Raw genomic sequence first — 26,668 nt, 5'->3', positions numbered from 1 at the left:
ACATCCCATAGATGTTACGGCTTCCACACAGATACATCTATGTTTTTCTTAGCCGCACCATAAGGTAACGGCTATCATATCAGGCGTATTAGACCTCGCTCCGCGTTGAACGTGTTTGAAAACTTTTTTTCAACATTATAGTTATTCGAGAATATATCCGAGATGGCCCAGTGGTTAGAACGCGTGCATCTTAACCAATGATTGCGAGTTCAAACCCAGGCAAGCACCAGTATATATATTTGCTTAATTCGTGTTTATAATTAATCTCGTGCTCGGCGGTGAAGGAAAACATCGTGAGGAAACCTGCATGTGTCTTATTTCATCTTAATTCCGCCACATGTGCATTCCACCAACCAGCATTGGAACAGCGCCGTGGAATATGTTCCAAGCCCTCTCCTTAATCGAAAAGGCCTTATCCCAGCAGTGGGAAATTTACAGGCTGTTACTTTTTTACTTTACTCTAAAGAGGTTTGTTGATAGTAGAAGTGAATAAAAAAAAGACAAATAAAACTAGGTTATTATGAAAATCACTTTATTATTACCAAAGTCTACTTCGATATGGGCAATATGCGTTAATAATACTTAATAATAAACAATACTAGGTTACTTTACGTTATGCGTTACTTTCGGTCACAACTTTAATTGTACGATGTTCTTTTTGTCTTTGCGAATGAACAATATTCTTTATAGCTCGATTACATATTCAAAAAACAAAGGATTTGACGTGAGATAATTATTGCATTAAAAAAGAAACATTTTGAAGTTTCATTATATCAAAATAAATAACACAGTCTTATTATTTTAATAATTGAACACTGATAATTAATTTTTGTAATTAAATCTACTGGAAATAGAACCAAAAGTATGGTCGGGTTAAGTTATACGATTTATAAAGTATATTTCTACATTCGCAAAAACACTTAAATTTTGAACTAAAGGCATGGTTACATAGAATATTCATATAATTTTATAAGGTGTGTTTACATATCCACATAATATTCCTGAGTGAGGGTAGTTTTTTTAAGAAACTTACAAGGAAAAGTAATGTTTTCAATTCCTGAAGTACAATAACAATTAACAACGGTAATAATAACAATAGCATTTATCAATAATTCGGTAATATTGTGAGATATTATTTTTAATTGGGGCAATATTATCTCACACTGTAATTTTTTATTTACTTGATTCGACTAAGATCCATAGCTGTTGTGCAGTTTTCTATTTTCATAGAAATATTATGTGGACATGTTAAAATAGATACCCGTTTTTAAAACGATATACCTTTCGTAAAATATTACAAAATAAAATATTGATTATATTTTCCATACAGGCTGTATAATACGTTTTATCATTAAAATTGCTTACAAAAATTCGACGTTAAGTAGAGTACGCATCGCATGTTTTGAGATTTTATATAATAATGTTAGTAATGTCTCAAGTAACATTAGTTATTAAATGAGAAATAATACTTAATAAACTAGCAGTCTCAACGAGTTAAGTATACTTGTCTTCAGATGCGATTAAAATAAAAAAAAAGTATTGCCAACATAAATATTATGTTCATTTTCGGTGCTACCATCATTATTATTAATTTCAAAAATAGAATCAATTCCATTTCATTGTTAAAAAAATATTTTTATGTGTGATATTTTGCGAAAAGGTATCACAATATACGCCTTCGTTTAAATTATGTTCGTTGAATAAAGTAACAGAGTAAAACCGATTATTTAAATAAAAAAAAAATTATCATTTCATCAATTAGAAGAGACAATTGTGAAATATCGGAATGTAAAAATAATGCTATTTTCATTTCATCTTAGATCGCAAAAATCATAACCTAAATAACATTTCTACTTTTTGGTGTTAGTAGTTTAAAAAAAAAACTTATATTAAAAAATAAATACTTTTAAAATTTTAGCATATTCGATTGCACAAGAAAACGTTGTTATTGTAATCATATAGATTATCTAATTATTCTATATATTTAAGATGGCACTTTTGGATAAATATATAGCAAAATAAACATATTAACAAATCTTTATGTACATTGTGCGAGTTCCTTACATTCGTGCATAGTGAATAACATATCGCCAAAATATTTATCTTGTCTATGGCACAAGATATCAAAGCTCGTGGAGATTTGATAAAAAACAAACACTATTTACAATGTTATATTAATTAACAATATTTAAATACTAAGATTCAGAAATTGGATATCAAAAATTGGAGTAAAAAATCAGACGGATTTTTTTAAATGCAGACGTATCACTCAATAAGTTTATTGGAATTTATTGACAACCTGTTTCACCCAACTCTCCTTCGATTCATTGTCGATTACATCCGGGGTTTGTTCACTAAGGCTATTTTTATTTAAAGGAACGTTCGGCCTTATAGTCCCAACATTCACGTTGATCCGCTCCTTGCTTCTTATTTCACTGACACTTCGCTCAAATGACGCCATTTTGGTCGTAATCGATTTAGGTTTCGGTAATTGTACAGGTTTTTTTTTCTGTGCCGGTTTGCTTGTTTGACTTTTAGTCATTTGTTCGATCTCCAATCGCCTTTCTAGAACTGATTTTGACGTTGATGGTTGTTCTAGAGAAGTTCGTTTGTTTTCTAATACAGTTTTTGTCTTTCTCGTCGCTGAATCAAAGCTGGATCTCTCGAAACTTAAGCGTTTTAATTGTATGTTCCCTGGCGGATTTAAGTCTTCGTCAGCTTCTTTTGTTTCTGTGGTTTGATTTTCAAATTTTATCACTTCAGTGCTCAAATCTGATTGTACTTTCGATGGAGCTGGCGATGATTCTGATCTTGCAAATGATGATTTATAATTGGTATTTCTTTTAATAGTTCGTGTATTGACAGACTCGGAGGATGACGATTGTTCTTTACTAAAATTATTCTTAGTAATTGTTGTTTTACTAGGAACGACTGATACTGTTGGGACAGTGGTCATTTTAGGTTTAATCGGCACGGGAGGAGCTACTTTCGTTTTTACCACACTTTTATCAACATTTTCAGATTTTTCTACCTTACTTTTAATTTGATTGCTTTCTGAATAGTTAATTTTATTAGTAGTTGTAGTAACTATAGATTTAATGCATTTTTTCTCTGAATTATTCGTTGTTATAACAGTCTTCTTCGTCCTAAACGACGACTCTCGTTTAATACTTTCAACTCTTGTCATAGCTTTATTTAAAACTTTATTCTTTGAGTCAATTGAGCCATCATCGATATCTTCTTGATCTGAATACACAGCGGAATCTCTAAACATATCCGCGTCTGTTAATTGTTCGATTTTTTCAAATGACTTTTCGTAGTAACTCTCGTCCGAATTAACTTTTGATGCTATCGTTTTTTCATTGAACGTTTGCTGAGAACTCACTTTGTTTTGACTTTCTTGATACGTACTTTCACTAGAAGAAGTTACAAATGATGAATTGGAAAATAGACTATCCGGTCTTAACGCGTTTTTATTTATAAGTACATTAACGTTCTTAAGAGGATTTTTTTCGCTCATTAGAGTTGTTGGATCCACATAATCTGATTGAGCTATTCTAGCGCCTAAATGCTTACTTCCTTGCATATATACTGGCAGTTTGTTCAGACTTTGGTACGAGCTGTTATTAGATTTCGAAGGTGAAGGTGTGCTTGACAAAGAACTCGTAACATTTGTAACCATGCTTACACTTTTCTCGTAATTTGGACGGAAATTCGGTTTTTGGTTAATATTTTCGCAACTTTGTGATAACAAGTCTAAATTGTTTTTCTCTTTTTGACTTTCACTCATAGTTGTATGATCACACACACTTCTACTGAGAGCGTCGGTGTTTATCGAATATATTATAGTAGAGGTGGTGGGACTGTTGTCAGTTGATGTGATTATTACTTTTATTTCGTTCTTTGTTACATTGTGGGAATCTTCGTTTTTAGTTTTAGTAGATTCAGCTTTATTTTGATTGTCGTCTGGTTGTTCATCTCCGATAATGCTTCTGAATCTTTGTAGTAGATTTCTCGAATAACTCCGAGGGTTAAGTGCTGATCTCTTTTCACTAGTAGGGCTTTTTAAATCACTTTTAGTATTGTCTGAACTGTGTTCGTTAGCATTTATCTCAGTGTCGTCATTGTTTTTGGGTGGAGTGCGACTTTTAAAACGACTGAGGACATTTTTCAATGATAGGACATTACTTGTAGGCTTATATATTTTATGTTCTGGATGTATTACTTCTACAAGCTTAGCCTTTTCTAAATTCTGCTCAGCTGTCAAAGCTTCACAAGAAGACGTGGTAGATACGTTTAGGTTAGGTTGTGACGTATTCAAAGGACTCTCATTTTTATTTGTATCTAAGTCAACTTTTTCAAAATTATTCTTGTAACATCTATCGATTTCTTCTTCCAATTCTAAAGTTGATTGACTTATGTTTTGTGTGTACTCATCTTCTTTAGATTTTGAATTCTTGTTGAATTTTAAAATATCTCCTTCACTCATATACGTTTCTACGTCATCGTAACTGATTTCGCTTTGATCTGAAGCGATTGTAAACGGTCTATCGACACTCATCACTTTACCGTCTCTATTCAGATAAGTTTTGCTATTACTGTTTGGTTTACATTTAAATGTACTCAAATTGGTATCGTCTTGACCGCTCGTTACTACCTGAAAACTTCTAGGTAGTGAACCAGATTTTCTATCTCTAGAAACGTTAAAGTGTTCTTTTTGACGACTCAGCCATATTTCTGGTGTATTAGGACTCTGCTGATCTGGGCTCATTGGCAAATAGTCACTTGGTAGTGAATTCGGTACTTCTTTATTCCACCGACAAACTTCGATGAGATTGTCATAAATGTTTTCATCATTCGTAACCGTCGCTGGTCCTTGATTTTCCATTGTAACATAATAGTCATTAGCATTTTTCTCAGGTTTTGTTACTTTTTCTGGTGACTTAACTGGCACATCATATATACCATCTTCTAAATTTTCATGCCGTTTAACTTGATCGAACGATAAGTAGACGTAATCTGATTCAGGACCGCGTATTTTAACGAATTCCGAAGGGTTTTGTGGAGACGATAAGCGCTTAGGTCGAGAGACATGTACATTATGTTGTATCAATTTACTTTTATTACACAAACTGTGTAATGTGTTATCAACTCTGTTCTCTATTCTCAAAGTTTCGTAAATGTGATCCTCATCAGATGCATCTTCGACTTCACTTTGCACAATTGGTTCTGGGTCATCCTGTTCGTTGATATTTAATTCGATATTTTCAGACAATTGTCGGATATACTTTGGTTTTAACTTTGTTAGTTCGTTTTTGGCTAATATAACTTGATCGGGATTCGAATGAGATTTTAATAGTCTCTGATGCCTTCTCTGAGCAGTATTCCGTTGTTGCTGTTTCTTGAGTAACTTTTGGAATTCTCTGTTTTGCATCAATAGTTGTGATATTATCTGTTCTAAGGGTTGTTCAATTTCTTCACAACTCTCCTGAACTTCTTCATGCAGTTCTGAAATATCTTGAGATTTATCCTCCACCTCCGTACCTTCTGTTATAACTTTTTGTTTGTTTAAGTACTTAACCTTTTCTAATTCGTTCTTCTTAAATGAATCAGTTTTTTCTATCAACTTTTTGTACGTCTCCTCGTCAATATCTTCATCTTTACTAATCTTATCAGGAATAGTTAGTATAGGTTGAATCTTTGGTTTGTCTACATTGAGACTGTCATTTGATTCGGATATGTGCAATATATTCTCTGTGGATACGTCAGTTGAAAAATCGGTATAAAAACGGGTGGTAGTGTCGGATCCGAGACGCAAACCCTTAGCCCTATTCTTTTTAATTTTCGATATTTTCTTTGGTATGTTTTTAGTGTTGTACATTTTTATTTCAATATTCGGTTTGATAACAGCAGATGCTCCTCTCTTTCTACTGTCCAATTCAGTATCAGAAATGATGGTTCCTTCGTTGCTTTTGATTTTCTTAGTTATTTTATTTGATCCACAGTTTCGACATTCGAATTCGATTTTTTCGCTTCCTTTGCTATCGGTCCTTTCGCTGTCACTTTCGTGTGTTTTCTTTGAAATTATAACCGTGTTCTGTAAACCAGGTTCCGATTTTCTCCTCCAAGTGCCAATTTTTGACAGTTTAGACCTTTGCGGATCATCTTTAGACTTTGATCTAAGTGTATCTGTCCTGACTTTTTCGGTTTCATTGCATCTAGATTTTCTAGTGTGTAACGTACCTATTGAGTCAGTCACTGGAATATTTTCTTTAATCTTAGCGCATTTTAAGCAAGTTTTTTGAATATTTTTCACATTAGCTGTACTATTGATTTCGGTCAAATCTTCTTTGCTCTTACTTTCCGTGTAGCTAACGATATTGTCAGAGGAATGATATCCCCTGGTTTTGTTCAAGGAACCATTGAATTCTTTCGTAAAACTCTCTTGAGATGATTTAAAGTCAGAACATTTGCAAGCGGATTTATTCCTTTCGATTTGTTCTGTACTACCAGCGTCAATGTAGTGTAGAGCTCGATCGCATTCGGCACACTTCTCTCTTGAATCATTCGCTGCATTTTTACACGAACATTTATCATCTTTAACTTTATCTTTAGCTAGTTCTGTTTCGCAATCCGAGCAAAGATCGATGTAACAGTTATCGCAAGTATAATCTGTTCCTTTATCAGCTGAGTATTGAACACAATCGCATTCCTGGCTCTCGTCTCTAGTATTGTTTATGGTATACTTTCTATTAGCTTTTTTAAGTCTTCCTCTGATTCCATTTTCAAATGATTTTCTTCTTTCTCTTTCTAGCTTCCGTTTTTCTAGATATTCAGGTGCTGATAGTTGTTTTCGCATTGACGCTTGAGTGATAAGACCGTGCGATTTCTCGGCTAAAATATCATCTGAAACGGAACAGAATTACAACATTATAAGCATAGCATTTAGCATTATATAAAATTATTATTTAGCATATAGATAACATTATAGTCTATTCATTTTTATTTAATTACATACATGCATGCTACTTATAATATATGACATATCTATATTAAAAATATTTATTTCAGCGTTTAAATCATAATTTATAGGGTTGTGAATAGATTAGTAAAATATCAATTACTTTGTTTAGCAAGAACGGTTTTTGCAGCATGCGGAATTATGTGAAGTGACCTCTCTTAAGGAAAATGCTTTACGGTCGATTACGAAAAATGACAGTTGAGTGCTTAATAAATCTTCAACCGATAATAAAGACACATCATTAAAGAAATTAAAAAGATTTTTTTTTAAAATAAAACTTGCCAATTTAATCGATTTGAATAAGAACAGTAAGTAACATTATCCTTAATCTATATTACTATTATATATCTGAAAGTAACATCTGTCCATCGATCTGTCCTTATTTCACGACCAAACCGCTGGACCAAAATTGATGAAATTTGGTATGAAGCAAACTTAAACTCCAAGAATGGACATAAGCTACATTTTTTGCCTGACACATGACAACCAACAGTGTACTGGATTATAGTAACTGAACTCACCGTCAGTTTTGTTTTGTCCCAACTCCATCACCAATTGCCTCGCATGAGATGGTATAACTGCATTGTAGTTTTCCAGAATAACCTTAAATAAAATAAAAAATACTATATACGCTGTCAAAATCCAATAAATCTAACGCCATAAAAAGAGTTCGTTAATTCATCAAAATCAAAATTAAAATAGACTTTATTCAAGTAGGCTTTTACAAGCACTTTTGAATCGTCAATTAACAAATTTATTGTGTGTGTGTGTGTATTGGTAAAGTTACCACCGGTTCGGAAAGTAGGTTCTACCGAGAAGAACTGGCGAAAAACTCAGTAGTTACTCCTTTTCACCATTTAATAATATTGTCATGTTAGTTAATTACAATTATATATGTATGTAATTTATACTGCCTGGAAGTCTACAAGTATTAATTCCACGTTTTCTTATCGTCTGCATAATCTTGTACCGAATAATATGCCTTCATCCAATGTATTTTTTTTACAAATGATATAAATTTTTGAAACGGCAAAGTTAAAAATGTCTGTGGAATACACTGCCCCAAGGATGTATTGACTTTGCGAAGTCGAAAACTTGGCGTTATAATTTTATTCTTACTTCTTGTTGACATAGAATGATTATCACTGATTTTATCAAAGTGATCAATGTTACTGTGAATATACATAATGTTGTTGTAAATACATTGTGACGCAAAAGTAAATAGGATTATAAGCTTACCCGTTTTAGCAACAAGGTCCATTCTCGCTTGTGCCTCGGCGAGCGCGCCTGTAAGGTCAGCTGGGAGCGCGGCGCGTCCCAGGGTATCACGTGGAACGATAGCGGCGCCCCAGCGATGGATTCCACCAACATCATATTATTACACTGGAAAATTAAACATATCACATCAAATAAATAAACATGGTGTGCCTACGTATTGTCTTTCATTAATGTAAGCAAAAATCACTGTCCATAATGGCACGTAAAAACAAGTCGATATTCGATATGCTACGTTGTCAATTAATACATTATTATATGTTCTGTCGCGGAGTCGCCATTCTAACATCGCACTGTGATGTCGTCGTAACAATTAAATATTGTAAATTATATTACAAGACATACATCTATACTCAATTGTCTTTCATTCCACAAGACATTAAAGGCAAAATGGCATACAATTTTTATGTATTGATGTTGAAAAATATACTTTAAGAAAGTTTTGAATTACAGTTATTAACATTGTCTATTGATTATAAGGACAAAACTTGCAAGTCACATAGACTATACATTTTATTTATCTGAAAGTTTTCTTTCATATTTTATGCGCTTCGAATAATTAAAACATATATATACCCTATACTGTGAAATAGATTTGGGCTTAGTTCTAAGTTACAACAAATTGGGCATTTTTTTGGCTAAACGTATATTATTGTGGACTCTAGGAATGTAGAAAAATATGAACTCTAGATAAATATGGACAGGGAGCTTGTTGTTGCACTGATTACATTATTCACTTCGAATTATCTCCGGATATTATCGTAAGTATGAACTCACCATAATGTGTGACTTATACGCGAGAATGCCATCTTCCCTGTTTTTAGTAACGAGGAGCATTTTGTCGAAGAGGAAGGCATGACGCATCGCCTTCGCGCCGAACACTCTACAAACCCAAAATATAACAATCATCAATAAGATTAAAATGGATGCAAGCACCACTGAATATTCATGTGCTTAATTTGTGTTTATAATTTATTCGAGCTCGGCGGTAAAGGAAAACATCGCGAGGAAACCCGCATGTGTCTAATTTCATAGACATTTGGCCAAATGTGTATCCCACCAACCCGCAAGGTACAGCGTGGTGGAATATGTTCCAAACCTTCTCCTCAAAGGGAGAGGAGGCCTTAGCCCTTAGAAATTTACAAGCTGTTATTGTTTGTTGTTGTATGAACAATGTATAATTGGACCATTATATGATTTAATTTATGAAATGTAGACATACCTAAAGGTCCCTTCGGCACACAACTCTCCGTAAGTCGTCAGATCGGGTCCATTCCATCCGTACAACAGCGACTGTATCTCCTACACATATACAGAAAAAAAAACATATAATTGATATTGAGATTTTTTTTTATTATGAAAAACCAGCACGGCTGCAATACTGATACTAAATATACTACAGAATTTGTTTATCAAGACATCACATTAGACACTTCTAAAATTATCTTTTCTTTTATATTTTTTTTACTTGGTGGTAGGGCTTTGTGCAAGCCCGTCTGGGTAGGTACCACCCACTCATCAGTTATTCTACCGCCAAATAACAGTACTCAGTATTGTTGTGTTCCGGTTTGAAATGTGAGTGAGCTAGTGTAACTACAGGCACAAGGGACATAACATCTTAGTTCCCAAGGTTGATGGCACATTGACGATGTAAGGAATAGTCAATATTACTTAGAGCGTCATTGTCTACGGGTGATGGTGACCACTTACCATCAGGTGGCCAAAACAAAAAAATTCTGTCTTCGTCTCGAAATACTCTATAAATATAAAAAAATTGCAACAAAATCCGTTGCGTAACTTTAAAGATCTAAGCATACATAGGGATGGTCAGCGGTAAGCGACTTTGTTTTATACTATGTTATGATGATTGATCTTAAATATATAAGATGTATCTCCTCACCTGAACCCTGACAGCGTGCTCGTGCCGTCTTTTCATATCGTCGATGTGGTGAGCGATGCCTGTCATCTTCAGAAGCGCATACTCCGTCTCGCGAGACGCACATTGCTTCACTACGTTCTGGAATTTTCACGATAGGATGAACAATAATTTAGACGAAGCTTAGCACTACAGGTCATCATAATCCTTGTGTTACCAAGAATAGACCTCAAAATTAGAAGGCAATTTTTTTAAAGAACATGTAACATTTGTGGCCTTTTTGTTTAATATTCTGAGGAATAATTATTATTAATTCTTATTATACACACATGTTTAAAGCTTTTTCCTGGTGATAATAGAAAAATATTCCTGTTCTTTAGCCAGACAAAAATATTAAAAAACTTATTTTGGTATATGTACCGTGTATAAATGTTAAGTAAAAAGCGTTTATTTTTAATATTGCAAACAGACACTTCAATTTATTACACGTATAGATGATTATATCTAATACTAACCTGCAATAGCAAATGATATTTCAGTATCCTCTGAACAGGTTTCAATAGATACGATGCTAATGGCAGCGGATGTCTCAGCTCCACCTGCCTCTCTCTGAACTCCCGAGCGCTCTGTGGCCGAGATGCCAGAGCCGCCAATCGCTCCATGGTCCTCGGGTAGCCGGTGCAATATGAAGTATACACGGAGAATCCTGTGGTGTTGTTGACGAAGCATGTTGCTATGCACGTCGCGTCGAGTCGACAAGTATTTAGCTCGCTACATAAAGATCTGGAAGAATGGAAACAATTGAAGATCAGTTTAATTCAAATTCAGTGACATTTCAATAAAAGATATAAAATTTCTATCTTATTAATATTTCTGAAAAGGAAGCCGGACTTTGGAAGAACAATGTTCCGAAAATGTCACCCATACATTTAATTAATCATGCCATATTCTACATTACCGAATTTTTATACCCCAAAAAGCATGTACAGCCGTTACAATAACACCTAAATGCTCTCAAATCTGTGGTCTCATCAGATTACGTAAGTGACGTAATTATTAGATTATGCATGTGTTGGTGCACGCACACTTGTCACACAAATGTCTGCTGCACTTTTATCGAGTTTCATTCACCCGAAGCTTTGCCTAAAGCCTTTGCGTTAAGCTAGAAATTTTAAGATTTATCGCTCTTGGACCTTGGAAACTTAAACGCCAAGTGTGAACAAAGAAGAGAATTGTTTTAAAAGTCACGTAATTTGCACGTACGCGGTGAAAAGATCGTAAAGTTGGAACTCCGAACAATGGGCTCGTTTATATGGGCAAAAAGTTTAGGCCATAACTTCAGCACGAGTGGAAACTACGAAGGCTTTTGTTAATATCAGAATCGAAATCCAAGGGCCTTTCATTTGATGACTATACTAGAAGATATTTAACTGTTTAATAAATCACATGACGTATTCCTAACATGATATTTCTTATAGTTTTTATTCTTAGTTCGAGTTTGCTTCACACCAAATTTCATCAAATTCGGTTCAGTGGTTTGGTCGTGAAAGAGCGACAGACAGACAGAGTTACTTTCACATTTATAATATTATAGCTGAGATGGCCCAGTGGTTAGAACGCGTGCATCTTAACCGATGATTGCGGGTTCAAACCCAGGCAAGCAACGCTGTTTCATGTGCTTAATTTGTCTTTATAATTCATCTCGTGCTCAGCGGTGAAGGAAAACATCGTAAGGAAACCTGCATGTGACCAATTTCTTAGAAATTCTGCCACATGTGTGCCACATTGGAACAGCGTGGGAGAATATGTTCCAAACCTTCTCCTCAAAGGGAGAGGAGGCCTTTAGCAGCAGTGGGAATATACAGGCTGTTGTTGTTGTTGATGTATTATGTCTATACTATTGCTATTATAATAGTCTTATTAGTACGAAAAAGTCCTACATAATAAAATTATTTCCTACTCAGCTTAACGTACGGACAATGGAGCAAATTTCTTTAATATAACCTTACCCTTCGCTATTCAGACCCGACCCTAATAGCGTACACCCTCGCCGCCAGGGGTGGATTAAGATTATATTTTTTACAGTACCTGGTTTTATTTTGAACGAAGATGTTATATACGTACTTGTTCCACTGGCTCACTCACACTTCAAACTGGCACACAAAAATATGTATTTACTATAAATTTAAACTATTGTAACCACAAGCGTCTTATTAAATTAATTTCGTTTCCATATCGTCATTATATAGGAGGCTGATGCTTCTTCTATCTTACTTAAAATATTCGTTATGATTGCTATTTTTTTTTTCTTTTTTTTTAAACAGTAGGCTTTTATAAGCACTTTTGAATCGTCATTTTACAATTAAGTGACGCTACCACCAGTTCGGAAAGTAGATTCTACCGAGAAGAACCGGCAAGAAACTCAGTACTCTTTTTTAACATTTAAAAAATACAACGTCATGTTAATTAAATACAATTATTTCAATTAATGTATCCTGCTTGGAAGTCAACAGGTATTAAAAATTTACACACTTTATCTAAATTAAATAATTATATACTAATTGATATATAATTTGATATAATTTGTTCCAACTATACTAGCATGTTTAATAGGCAAATATCGTCAAGGAAATGCAAAAATGCAAATTGTATGTATTTTTTCTCAGTAGGATAAAAACAATATATTTTTAATCGTCGTCAGAATACATCCCATTTCTCAATGTCACATATTAAAAGATTCAAGAATAGTCCCCCTGTAATACGTCAAAAGTAAAATAGCTCGCGAGAAATTCGACAAAAGTTTTCGTCGAGGGTGATATTTCATTGCAACGGCTTATGTTACTTCTAAAGATAACGAATGTTTTACATTTACAGAGTTTTCTGTGAAGGTCGTATAAACTAATAAATAAAAATTTTAACCAAAAGAAAAACCAACTTTACAAAACACTTTTTTTTAATTAATATGAAATGAAAATATTAGACTACTTAAAAGTCGATTTACGATTATATAATGTAGTTATAGTTATTGTTATATTTGGAGCCGGATGCGCGCATAATGCAAATTTAAGACTTATATCGTTATGATATGGATACCATCATTAGAACTGGACTAAATTAATGGGGCTACACGGGAAGCACTCTCAAACAAAACAGATTTCAAACAAAAAAAAATATCAAAATCGGTCCACCCAGTGAAAAGTGAGGTAACAAACATAAAAAAATACAGACGAATTGATAACCTCCTCCTTTTTGAAGTCGGTTGAAAACTAACTGATTAATTTGTATTTTTAAAAAGTCACGATGTTTCAAATTAAGTTCGAAGGAAACTTGGATAGGATAGGAATCTTGAATAATTTGGTGTAATCCATACTACAATATTGTAGTATTGGTGTGTTCTGATTTGAAGGTTGAGTGAGCCGTACTGACTCCAGGAATAAGGGACGTACCATAACCCCAAGGTTATTGGCGCAGTATCAAGGTTAATACTTCTTAAAAATCGAAGGGCGGTGATGTCCTAATACCTATTAAAAAACCTAAATAAAAGTAAAAATGCGGATCTTAAATGTTGCCTACATTTAAGATCATAACCAACCCCTTGAGTTCTCCCTCATCACGTGAAAAACATATATATGTCAAAAATATTTTATGGTTTAAGTTTAATTAGCTACAAGTGTTTTTAAGTAACATAGCCAAAATAATGGGACCTATTAATATAGTGTTCCACCAAAACTTTCGTCGTCATGAATTGTATTCTATTAAAATTATATAAAAATATAATCTTACTTGTTAAAAGCGTAAATATCTTCAATATTGTTAAATAGCTCGTTGAGTTCGTCGTCAGAAAACGTACTCTCTCGTCTCCACACGTGTAAATATCCCTGGAAAGAAAAAAAAAAGATTACGCATTGAACCATTACATAGTATAAAACAACGTCGCTTACCGCTGTCTGTCCCTATGTAGTAAATCTTTCAAATTACACAACGGATTTTGATGCAGTTTTTTTTAATAGAATAATTAGCAGCGGCGGATTTACCAATAGGCTAAGTAGGCTGGAGCCCAGGGCGGTAGATTTAGAGGGGCGGTAAATTTAGTCAAATTTATTATTATCTTACAGAAATTAAAAAAAACTTATAGCTATATGTATACACATTACGTCCGTAATCCGTACACTCGTCACTACAGAAATATCACCTAGTTTATAATACAGCCTACTAGCGGCAGATTTGTAAATCCGCCACTATTAATTAGAGACTAAGGTTTTTGTATATAATACATGGACACAGTACAGAAATACTGGTAATTTTAATTAATAATTTGATGACGTCATAAATTAAAAAAAATGTAGTATGTTAAGTATATATCAGTATTGCACTTGTGCGAAGCCGGGGCTAGTTGTCAATAAATGAAATGACAAACGCAGTAACGAGTATATTAATATCAAATATATTTTAGTTATTCTCGTCTGTGGCATTTTCAATTAGATTTAATAATTCCGTTCGTGACTTAGTAATGTCTAAGCGAATTACATTTGCTGTATGATGTTAACAAACTATACAAACTTCAGCGATAAGCTCCGTTGCAAACTTGTAGGAAATCTGCACTCAAGCTATAGAGCTGGTTGTAAATTAGCTTGAAAAACAGTTTCAATACTTCAAATTTCACGTAGTTCAACGATAAGGCTTGTTTCAAACTAGCAATAAATCAATCAAATTAAAAACAATTAAATATATTTTATTCAAGTAGGCTTTAACAAGCACTTTTGATAAAACCACCGTTTCGGAATATAGATTCTACCGAGAAGAACCGACAAAATCTTAGCTGTTATTCTTTTCCAACATTTGATATAAAAAAGTCGCTTTCCGTTGTATGTCCCTATGTATGCTCAGATCTTTAAATTTACACAACGGATTTTGGTACGATTTTTAATAGATAGAGTGATTCGAGAGGAAGGTTTTTGTATTAAATAATAAAAGTAAAAAAGTAAAGTAACAGCCTGTAAATTTCCATTGCTGGGCTAAGGCCTTCTCTGCAATGCCGGTTTCCTAACGATGTTTTCCTTCCACGCCGAGCACGAGATGAATTATAAACACAATTAAGCACATATATATATATATGTGCTTCCAGGCAAGCACCACTATAAATATATATATATATATATATATAGTGGTGCTTGCCTGGGCTTGAACCCGAAATCATCGGTTCAGATGCACGCGTTCTAATCACTGGGCCATCTCAGCTCGTATAATATACATAGACAAAAATCTGTAGTATATTTAGTATCAGTATTACAACCGTGCGAAGTAGGTTGCTAGTCTTATATATTAACAAAACAAATATATATAGATTGAATATGCGAAGTCTGCTTTATATCCGGTCTGTGTGGATTGTGTTAGCTATTGTTTAGACGAAAAGGTGAAAATACACATATATACTAATATTATAAATGTAAAAATAACTCTTTTTCGCGAAAACTGTTTAACCGAATTTCCTGAAATTTCTTTTTGCGCCCAAAACGCAAGCGAAGTCGTGTAAATACATTAGTTGTATGTAAATACAAAACAGTTATGCCTCAGTGCTAAAAGCAGCTCGAAATGAGTGAGTACGATAACCGCGAATATAATTATTTGCGTACCGAAACAAATATGTATGTATTACATTGTTTGTTGTTGGTTTATGAATATGTACTTTATATAACCGTATATGTTTGAGTTATTTTTTGTTACACATTGTATAACTATAATTTATTAGAATAATTTAGTTAATAATATGTCGAGTGACTATTTTTAGAATATAATGTAATGTAATATTTTAATTGTTCACGATGAATACTGGCCGATTGTCTGATACTGGCCGGTGAGAAAGAGAATGTCAAGAAATCGAATGCGGCGGCAATGTTTGGTGATACTTATATTATTAATTTGGGAATAATGGGAATGAGAGGCTAAATTTTGATATGAAATACGGGATGTGTTGTAAAACATGAATTAGTGGATAAAATGAATGTGACAATAGTGCTTATAAATGAATCTGGAAAAATACTTATCATTGTATAAGCTCGTGACCATCCTAAAATATGTTTGTATGTTTATTTATCAAATAATACACTGTATTGTGATCTTTTATTTTATGAAATGGTTTCTTAAATAAAGTGGGTTCATTACTTAATTTATTTATATGTTTTAGTTGTCACCTGCCGTTTCTTTCGCGTTTTAGGGTTTGATAGTCGGATGTTAGGCATAAAAAAGTAAAATTCTATCATTGAATATAAGCTTTAATTTCATCAAATGTGCTTCAGTTTATAATATCAGCAAAATTATATTCAAATATATATATATGTACATATATACATTTATACAAATAGTTTTGTAATATACATAAATATTTTATTATCTTAGTGTGCATGACAGCTTAGTAAACTTCATATTTTCTAGTATGCCTGTACTTAGTGATTATATACTTAACTATAGATAATATAAAGGCAAATAAAAAATTTGCTCGACTTTTTTCAACAGATTTTTAAAAATCGAACCGTTTAATTTCGAATACAAAACCTTTTTTTCGACTGTTTGTCAACAGATTTTCAAAAATCGAACCATGCAAATTCAAATACTAAACCTTTTAACAATTTATTTGTCAACAGACTTTCAAAAAACGAATCATTCTAATTCATATACGTATATGACCGTTGGAACACTAGTAGGAAGCTATTAAATGATAACTGGTTCTGTTTACCGAACGTAGCGGGACAAATAAGACATCCCAAACGGAGTGGTTCAAAACGTAACAATGACATCAAAACTGGACAGTCGAGATTATCAAATTATACGTATGCTTCGTTTAAATTGACTTTGCTTTAACTCGAGAGACTTAATCGTATGCCAGTACTTTTAAACTGAACAAAAAATTGTTCTGCGAGATTGTAAGTAGCTTTTAATCCGTATTTTTTTATTATTTTTTTATTAATATACATATAGAACGGTTCTAGTTTAAATTATGAATATTTGTGTTTATTTATAAAACAAACAAGTTTAAGAAAAATTTAAAGTTCTATATTTAAATTTATTTTGCAACGGAAACGCTGTAGAGGACCTTAGTGTGAACTAATAATTTATCATTTCTTATTTCCAGAAGAAGAAAAAAAGTTAGGATACATATGTACATAAAAAATAATGACAATAATATTTCCAAGTTCTGTTTTAAAATGTAATTCTATTACATGTTACATTTAAAGCTTCAATTTTAAGCAACAACCTACGAGAACTTTTGAATCTAACAAATCTACAGCTACCACCATTCATAAAGTCCTTTTTTATAATACAGATAAGCTATCAAACAAACAGTAGCCTGATGGTAAGTGGTGACCGTAGTCATTAATACTGTTGGAAATACCTTTACTTACACTGGCTCAATCACCCTTAAAAACTGGAACACAATAATACTAAGTATTGTTGTTTAGTCTTGTTAGAACCAGTTAAAGTGTAATTCAAATATTGTATTGATAATATTGACAGTCCAAATACAGCTCTTTTTGAAACAGTAATGGTTTCCCACGAATGAATCAGCGATACGATGAATCATGATTCATTAACATTCTATAGTGAACGCAGGTGACAATGAAAATTGGGAGCCAATGACTGTGTCTGATTACTGTTTGAAATCAATTGGATATGGTATAATGTAAAGCCTTTATGACAATAGGTGTAGGAGAATCTCTCTCTTCGGAATCAAAGCATCAAACATCACTATACTATATCAATAACATACATCTAATATAAAGGAAATCGTCTTGAGAAAAGTCGATGTGTCATGTGAAATGAAAAAAGATAGATTTTAATTGATACTTTTTTTTAAATTAATTTTCAATTATTGGTTCACTTTTGCATCATGCATATAGGAGTTAAAATTATTGCAAATAGTCACCCCTATAACCTCCTCGGGAATACGTCGAATTACCAATAACCCTGTATATGTATAATATTCTGCCTGGAAGTCAAGAAGAATTAGGTGCACGGTTTTTATCATCTATACATTTTTTTTTTTATTATTATTAAAGTATTTTATACAAATGATTTGAACGTATAAATCAGTTAGAATAAACATTGATTTCTATCTCTTTCTTTCATTACTGATTTGATATTTGAATGAAGAAAACAGCATAATTTTGTCATTCACAACCTACAAAACACTTATAAGTAACCTGATGATAATTATAATATAATGATAATAATTCTGCGTTAATTGTCATTCACATCACGGGCACTAAACGAGGCATAGTAAGCAAACAATTACAGCTTGGTGACTCCGGTTTGCCCATTGTCATTGTCACGCTCTTTAGGCTCATCGACCACTGATGAAACTATGCTTTAAAAAAGTCAACGATGTAAGTTGCGTAATTTTATAACATATATTATATTTATTAGATTATAGCGAACAAATGATTGCTTCCAAACATCATTTAAAAAAACAACAAATTATTGATATATATTGATGAACTTTTATATCAAGACCTGCTACGAAAACTTGTGAGTTACTAAACAACTTAGCACTGTCACTACCCATATCGCCCACTTGACAGATTATAACGTGACCTTGAATCGCACTTGACATTGGCGAAATAATCTGTGACATCTTGGCACCAATAAATGTCAAAATTAAAAAAAAAACAACAAAACGTGACATTGAAATAATCTGTGCCTTAAGGACATGAAAAACTGTCTGTTAAGTGAAAGCTATATATGATATCCACACAAGCTTCTTCGAGGCATCGCTAGCAAAAGCTTAGATGAAGCTTCCATTGTAGTTATTCGTCCAGTGGACAGGTGACTTTAGTCAACTATGAGCAAGGCGGGAGGAGACTATATGTAAATATTTACTAGTACCTGCCCGCGGCCTCGACTCTCACTACAAACATTACTTGCTTGTCATGCGACTACTGTGTCATTAATAATCTAATCTAATCTCATTTTTACGATGGAAAGACTGCGTCGAGAGACTTGGCATTTTTTTATATTTAATGTTTTTGGTGGGATCTGATATACTTAAAAGTAATCACATAATTAGTTCCGTATATATTTTTACGTGAAATTCTGCATGAAAGTATTGACCAACGGTGTTTACTATATATATATAGGTCGAGAAAATCTAAACCGATAGAAAAATAGTTAGGATGTAAAATAAACTCAGTGGGATTTTGTTTCATTTCCGAAAGCTTCTAGTCTTTTGCTGAGTCTTATTCATTTAAACAGATAAAGATAGAGATTTCATCTTTACCATACAAAGATATATTAATCAATATTTACTAGCATCTCTTCATTCTATGTAATAGGTTGGTGGGCGAGCCAAGATGCCATCTGTTATTAAGTGGACACCAGCGCCCATAAACAATGCATTATAAGAAATATAAGACATTCCTTAAATTGTCAATGCTCTACTGATCTCGTGAACTGAAATGAGATATCCCTTGTACCTGTTACCAGTGTAACAGGGGATGAGTAAGCCAGTTATTATTCATCCCCAAAACTGGAACACAACAATACTAAATATTGCTATTTGGCGGTATTATGTCAGATGACTGGGTTGTAACGTGCATCTAACGACATCTATAAAATTGTATATATCACATCTGTTTTCTGTTGGTGGTCCAAGCTTTCTCCTCAAGTATAGAGAAGGCCTGAACCCTCCAGCGGGTGTTAAGAAACTAATCGTGTATAATTTTCATCCTACTTACATCCATATACCAATGACCACCTTTTCCTTATCATATCGAACTAAATATCAAAACTATGTAAAATAGTCCACTTACATAACAATAGGAACTGCACCAGATACACTAACGATCATCTATAGATCGATCGTGATACATTGCTTAACCGTGATCGATAGATGCGCGGGCGCAGCGCCGAGCATTATAGAGTAACAGTAACACGCCTACGTGGAAGCCTTTATTACGGATGTTTGAAAAAGCGGTCAAGAGAGAGTTGGACAGATTAAAATATTTAAAAAAACCTACAGTGTGATGCTAACTCAGTCAAATGGTAGTCGACTACGAGCACAAGTCAGTCTGCAGTGAAAATATATTTTTTTTAGTTGGCAACACTTCAGAATGTCAAATACGATTCCGCGCCAAATTTTATTGACAGGAGCTTTGTCATTACAAAACAAAACCCTTTTTATCGCTTCATATATTTTAAAATTTATTTTTTATAATAGTTAACTGCCATTATCTTTTTTTGTCATATAATCGGAATAAATGAAAAGAATAGCTTTAGAATGTATGTAAAATTATCAGAGGATTTTTTAGATTTTAGATGTAATAATTAAACCTCATAAAACTAAATAAAATGACTGCTATTTACGTCTCGAAATTTACATGTACGCGAACTTCCAGGACCACATTTGAACGTTGAAATTTGAATTTGTGTTTTTTTCTATGATATATATGTGAAGAAGCGTGCTAGTCATATGGTGTTAAGTAGCTACCACTGTCCATACTACTGTACCAATAACGAGTACTGCTCTTTGGAGGTAGAATATCTAATAAATGGGTAGTAAACCCATACGAGCTAACACAAAGCCCTACCACCAAGTGATTGAGTGTTTATTTATTTTTGTAAAGAAAAAAATAATTGGAACCAGACCATTGAAATCGATCCAGTTGTCACATCTCAGATGTCCAAGAGTTCAACACTGACGCAAAGATAAATTATACATAGATAATTGATTAGATACTGACCCCGAACATTCCGATTAGTCATTTATTTTAACTCCAAATATTATTTAAAGCAAAATCGAAAAGGCTTAAGTAACATCTACAGTAAGAGTAAAACGCATTACCCCCGTTAATGTCGTTGTCGAGTAAGACACATTCACAGCTGTAAAGGTATATGTTTATTTGTGTGACGCCCACGCGTAGTGATATAAAAAGATATGTTATATTAAGTCTACGGAGAGGGAATAAAAATACGCCATAAAACGATTTATCTAATAAGGTTAATTTTATTCATTTTAGGGATCCGTTGTAAAGAATTAAAATGTTTTGACAGCTCAATCTTTGAACAAAAGTTTGATTAATAACTCGTTAAAGAAAAAAAAAGGATTAAGTTGGCTATTCGTTTGATTTCCATAAAACATTATGATGTTGTTTTCTACTTTACTATAAGCGACGTCAAATCATATAAAAAAATACAGTGTTTTTAATCCAATCTAGAAAAATAAGTCATTAGTTTAACGTAATAATGTACTAACAACATAATCACTTTGCGGTATTGACAATTATAAGAAATTAAGCCGAAGTTGTTACGGAACCCTAAATACGCGGATTCAACTCCATTCTGTTTTGATGTTAATATTATTAGTCTATGAATTGAAATGGATTAAGTACAGATATAAAAGATTCAGAGAGCGTGGCTCCATGAATACAACTCGTATATATAAAAACTTTTTGTTGGAAAACCTCTTTCATGTCAATAAAATTTAATATCAATCATATTACGAATACGACTGAATATAGAATGTTTATTGAATTCCATTTTCAAACGGAGATTAATATTTTTCACTTAAAAGGTTCTATATCTGAAAATATAATAACTTCCTATGATTTTGGACTTAAAAAGTAAGTAAGATAATAGAAGATACAGCTTTAGCATCAGACGTTTTATAAGACAAGATAAATAATGCTGTCTTATTTTTTCAAATGTCAAAACAATGATGGATGAAAGAGAGAAATAGATGTCTTAATAAAGATTAACAAAAAATGTATATATTTAAGGCTCTAAGACATAATTCTTAATAATTGTGAGTTACAATACTTTTTGTCTCTTAAAAAACTAGGCACTTATATAAACGATCATAGATATATTAACTAATATAATCACATATATAGATAAGCTGCTTTTGTTTGTTTGGTGCGGCTCTGGCCAAATCTTACAAAGTTTCAAACACAATTCTATCACCAAATATTTTTATATATTTAGTATTATTGTACTATGTTTCAAATTATGAGTGTACCCTTGTTGTAACAGGCACAGGTACAATATAATCTTAGTTCCCAAGCCAGTCAAAACAGACCAGCTTATCTACTGTAATTGCTATATTCGCATTGTAATTCTATTTTCTTCTTAATTATGCAATTGAAACGTAAAGCAGCGTGGTAGTTCTTTTTCATTTTGTTAATTATTGTTTTAGTTCAACATCCATTTAAAAGTATTGAATACAAAAATAATCGTTAAAGAGCGTTTTGTGTGCTAAAGGATATAACAACACTAATGACTTTTTGTTGATTGCACACCTTGGGAATGAGATGATCGCTTCCAAGCTGTTACAAATAACGAAAATATATTTATTGTTATTCTATAAAAACATTCCGCTGAGTTTCTCTCGCCGGTTCTTCTCAGACATAAGATGGAAATTTCTGATCCGGTTGTAGTTTTTCACTATCAATGATCTAAATATATTCTATATTTTTTGAACGTGACTTTAACGATAATTATTTCAAGAAAGAAAAAAGAAGTTGTAACTTATAAACACTACGTATTATATATTTATTGTATACAATATAGATAATACATAATAATCTATGGAAGATTTAATTAAATAAGTATCCATTGATTTTTAATCAAGACAAATGTATCTATCTAAAGTTTCGACGAAGAACGTCCACTTATGTACGACCTTTTTCGTTGAATTAAAAAAAAAATAAGACCTGTGCAAAGGATTCAGAGATATTCGTTTTTTTTTTTTAATTGTGGATATTTTTTAGCCGGAGGAAACGAGATTCAAATCCGTTATCACTTATTAGCCAATTACACGTGATATGTACTTTTTCCGATCACCTCTCACTCCTATTACATACATATTATAAAAACTAGTACTATCTAACTATCATCCCTTTTAGGCCGTGACGTCCCGTTAGGAGAAGACAAACAACCTACAAAACTAAAAAGGAACGAATCAACTTTATCCCTTTAGTTATAAAGTCTAAATTCCTTTGAACCTATTATCCCAGTTTATAATGAGACCAGTTTGAGAAGACCAGATAAATCCAAAGGTTTCAAATCAATTATATGCTATCTCAACGTAATAAAATTGTAATGGATCTGTCTGTATTTTGTCTACATTTGGGTAAGGCGAGGATAATATGTGGAGCGTTATCTATCCAGCTTTGATTTTGTTTAAACCGATTGGACCAGTAAGAGTTATAGAATTATGCCAATAGTTTTCAGAGGTTTGTAGTTAAGAAGTTAATAGTGTTACAAATTCAACCTCTAGTCTAACAGACTTTAGATCTCTATGGTAGTGTTGGATTATAGTTTCTTCGAAGTATGAAATAGAATGAAAAGACTATACTCTATTCCAACAATGAGAGAATAAATCCAAGCAAATAGACGCGTTATCATTGGTCGATCTTGATTGATCTATGATATTCACTGTGGATTTGCGAAAAATGGCATTTTGAACGTTGAAAGTGTTATCGGAATTTTTGGAGGAAAATTATAGTGTAAATAAGTAGTTAAGCGTAATAGTGTTGTATTATAAATACAGATATATTAATCATAAACCCTTAGTAGTGCACAATAGCGCTGAGCTAGCTAGCTATTAGCAAACCGCATGAAATACATAAACCTGAGGTTTGTTCATCCCTTCTACTTCTATTGGAAAAAAGTATACATACATCTGTTTTTGCACCCTCACTGCGAATTGAATTATTATTTATCCTGAATGGAAACCAACAACAGCAGAATGTTTTGTCTCTTTCACGAATGCTATTTTCTTTGTATTATTTTGAAATAAATTACTGTCTCATATTAGAAAAACAACACCCATATTCACACATACATATACATAATAATTTTGTTTTTAATTTTTACTAGTATGGTTTTGTCTTAAAATTTTCTTTATATTAAAATATATAAATAAAAATTATAATTAACTGTACATAATGTTCTAGATACGTCTTCTAAAAGAGTTTTGTTATATACATAAAGAAATATTTTAATTACATTATCACAGGCTGACATGTATGACAATATTTTGTCCTGAAAAAAAAAATCCCAAGATATATCCAGATATGTCACTCCAATCTAATATAACGCTAGATAACTGCGAAGTGTCTCGTTACGGAATATAGGTTTAGGAGTGGAGGTCTATATAAAATGGTCGTGTGTGATTACACAAGTCCACTTGTCGAGAAATATTGTGATGCAGTTATCTATGCGATTTAAGGAGTGACGAGCTTATATGGAAAGATATGTCGTTTATATATTGTAATTTTAATTGATTGTGTACTACCTATGTACTTTATATAAAGAGCTACGTTGATTGGCTTGATGGTAACATAAGAAAACAATGTACCGATTTATAACGACATTTACTTGGTGGTAGGGCTTTCAGAGCCCGTCTGGGTAGGTACCACCCACTCATCAGTTATTCTACCGCTAAATATAACTCACTATAGTTGTGTTCCGGTCTGAAGGGGGAGTGAGCCAGTGTAACTACAGGTACAAGGGACATAACATCTTAGTTCCCAAAGTTGGTGGAGCATTGACGATGTAAGGAATAGTTAATATTTCTTACAGCGTCATTGTCTATGGGCGATGGTGACCACTTACCATCAGGTGGCCTATATGCTCGTCCGCCAACCTATACCATAAACAAAAAACATTCTGACACTATCGAGCTTACTCTTATCTAGGAGATTTTTAACTTTCTCGGTTAATAAATATAAATCATTTGTTAAAATACATTTCTAAAGTGACTACTGCGTTTCGTGGCGGTTCTTCTCGGTAGCATCAACAGTCCGAGCCGATGGTAGGTACACTTAATGTGTTAAATGATGATTTACGTACACAAAGTTAATAAAGTTTTCTCATTTGCTTTAGTTGTTTTGTCGTGCGAACCTCTATCTATATTACATATCTATATACTATAGTAATATATACATATATTACTTGGCGGTAGGGCTTTGTGCAAGCCCGTCTCGGTAGATACCACCCACTCATCAGTTGAGTCAGTGTAACTACAGGCACAAGGGACATAACATCTTAGTTCCCAAGGTTGGTGGCGCATTGACGATGTAAGGAATAGTTAATATTTCTTACAGCGTCATTGTCTATGAGTGATGGTGGCCACTTACCATCAGGTGGCCCATATGCCCGTCCGCCAACTTATACCATAAAAAATATATATGTACCAATATAAAACGGATAATAAGGACCAAACAGTCGAACGGCTAATCAGGTAGTGATAAAAGAATCATAATATTAATGTATTTTTAAATATTTAAATATCTCAACGATTGTCAAGTTCTATTTGTTTATGTCACGGCTTTGACAATAAGCCATATGCTATGTACGAAATAGTCGAGATTATATTAATTGAGTCGAGATGGCCCAGTGGTTAGAACGCGTGCATCTTAACCGAAAATTGCGGGTTCAAATCCAGGCAATCACCGCTGATTCATGTGCTTAATTTGTCTCAGCGGTGAAGGAAAACATCGTGAGGAACCGCGGTGGAATATGTTACAAACCTTCTCCTCAAAGGGAGAGAGGGAGGACTTTAGCCCAGCAGTGGGAATTTACAGGCTGTTGTTGTTGTTGTTGTATGTACGAAATATAAACTCATGACTACCAAATTTCGAATGATGTTGAAGAAAATTCTTGTAGAAATAATTCTTAATTTGTTTTCGTTTTAATTTGCATGTTAATTTAAATCGAATAATAATAGTCGCGAATTTAAATAAAACAATATGCATATATTCAATTAATTAGTAGTGAAATCATAGAAAGTTAAAATGTTGAGTCGTTTGCCGGGGAAAGGTATACGAGCAGAAATTTAGTTTTCCGAGATAATTGGCCGGAGGACATCGGAGTGCGGTGCGCGAACAACGCTTATTCGCTTGTCTGGATTTATCTTTATTTCACTTAACGATTTGAACACTACAACGCGCATTGCCGTTAATTTTTACTGCCATCGAGTTTTTAGTGACTGTAAATCCCACTGCTGGGCAACTTTCTATTGATGTTTGGAGCCAACATTACCAAGTTGCTTTAATGCAAGTTGCTGGTAACATTGAAATTTTACGGTGTTAGGAGGTTATTTACAAAAACAAAAGAAAATAAACATTTGAAAAAAAAGTAGATGCAACAATCGTCTTTTAATTCCTCAGGCATTATTTTTAAGTATTAAAACCTCATTTGACATAAGCTGTACACTGTAAGACTGTGGTCACAGACAACATCAGTTTTAAAATACTAATGATGACGGCAAACTATACAGTAGAACTAGTACATAACGAATGTTACGTGTAAACTTCAACAATTTTCACTTGAAGGAAAATCCAATAAACATTTTTGGCTCGTCCGGACTTTGATATTTAAAGCCTTCTACCACAAAGCCGACGAGGTAATTAATGAAATATTGTATACTGGCTACGAAGCCCGGCTTGGTGTGGATATTGTATGGGTCTACATATGTACATCTCTAGTAGTAAGCATAATTT

General features: G+C 33.1%; 1 protein-coding gene across 1 annotated transcript in view; it reads right to left on the bottom strand.

Moving 5' to 3' along the window:
- Nucleotides 1-518: 518 nt before the first annotated feature.
- The window catches only part of LOC124540702, a 107,740-nt gene continuing 81,590 nt past the window's right edge, over nt 519-26,668 (bottom strand). The window contains exons 4-11 of the mRNA XM_047118378.1: nt 13,956-14,050; nt 10,688-10,955; nt 10,197-10,313; nt 9,519-9,598; nt 9,074-9,179; nt 8,261-8,404; nt 7,543-7,624; nt 519-6,906 (exon numbers count right to left, since the gene is read on the bottom strand). Coding sequence (XP_046974334.1) covers nt 2,279-6,906; nt 7,543-7,624; nt 8,261-8,404; nt 9,074-9,179; nt 9,519-9,598; nt 10,197-10,313; nt 10,688-10,955; nt 13,956-14,050 — 5,520 coding nt within the window. The 3' untranslated portion in view covers nt 519-2,278. The remainder of the gene's footprint in view (nt 6,907-7,542; nt 7,625-8,260; nt 8,405-9,073; nt 9,180-9,518; nt 9,599-10,196; nt 10,314-10,687; nt 10,956-13,955; nt 14,051-26,668) is intronic.

Source organism: Vanessa cardui, chromosome 26 (assembly GCF_905220365.1).
Source record: "Vanessa cardui chromosome 26, ilVanCard2.1, whole genome shotgun sequence".
NCBI classification, from domain to species: domain Eukaryota; kingdom Metazoa; phylum Arthropoda; class Insecta; order Lepidoptera; family Nymphalidae; genus Vanessa; species Vanessa cardui.
The sequence above is the reverse complement of the archived record's forward strand: the minus strand, read 5'-3'. Positions and strand labels throughout refer to the sequence as shown.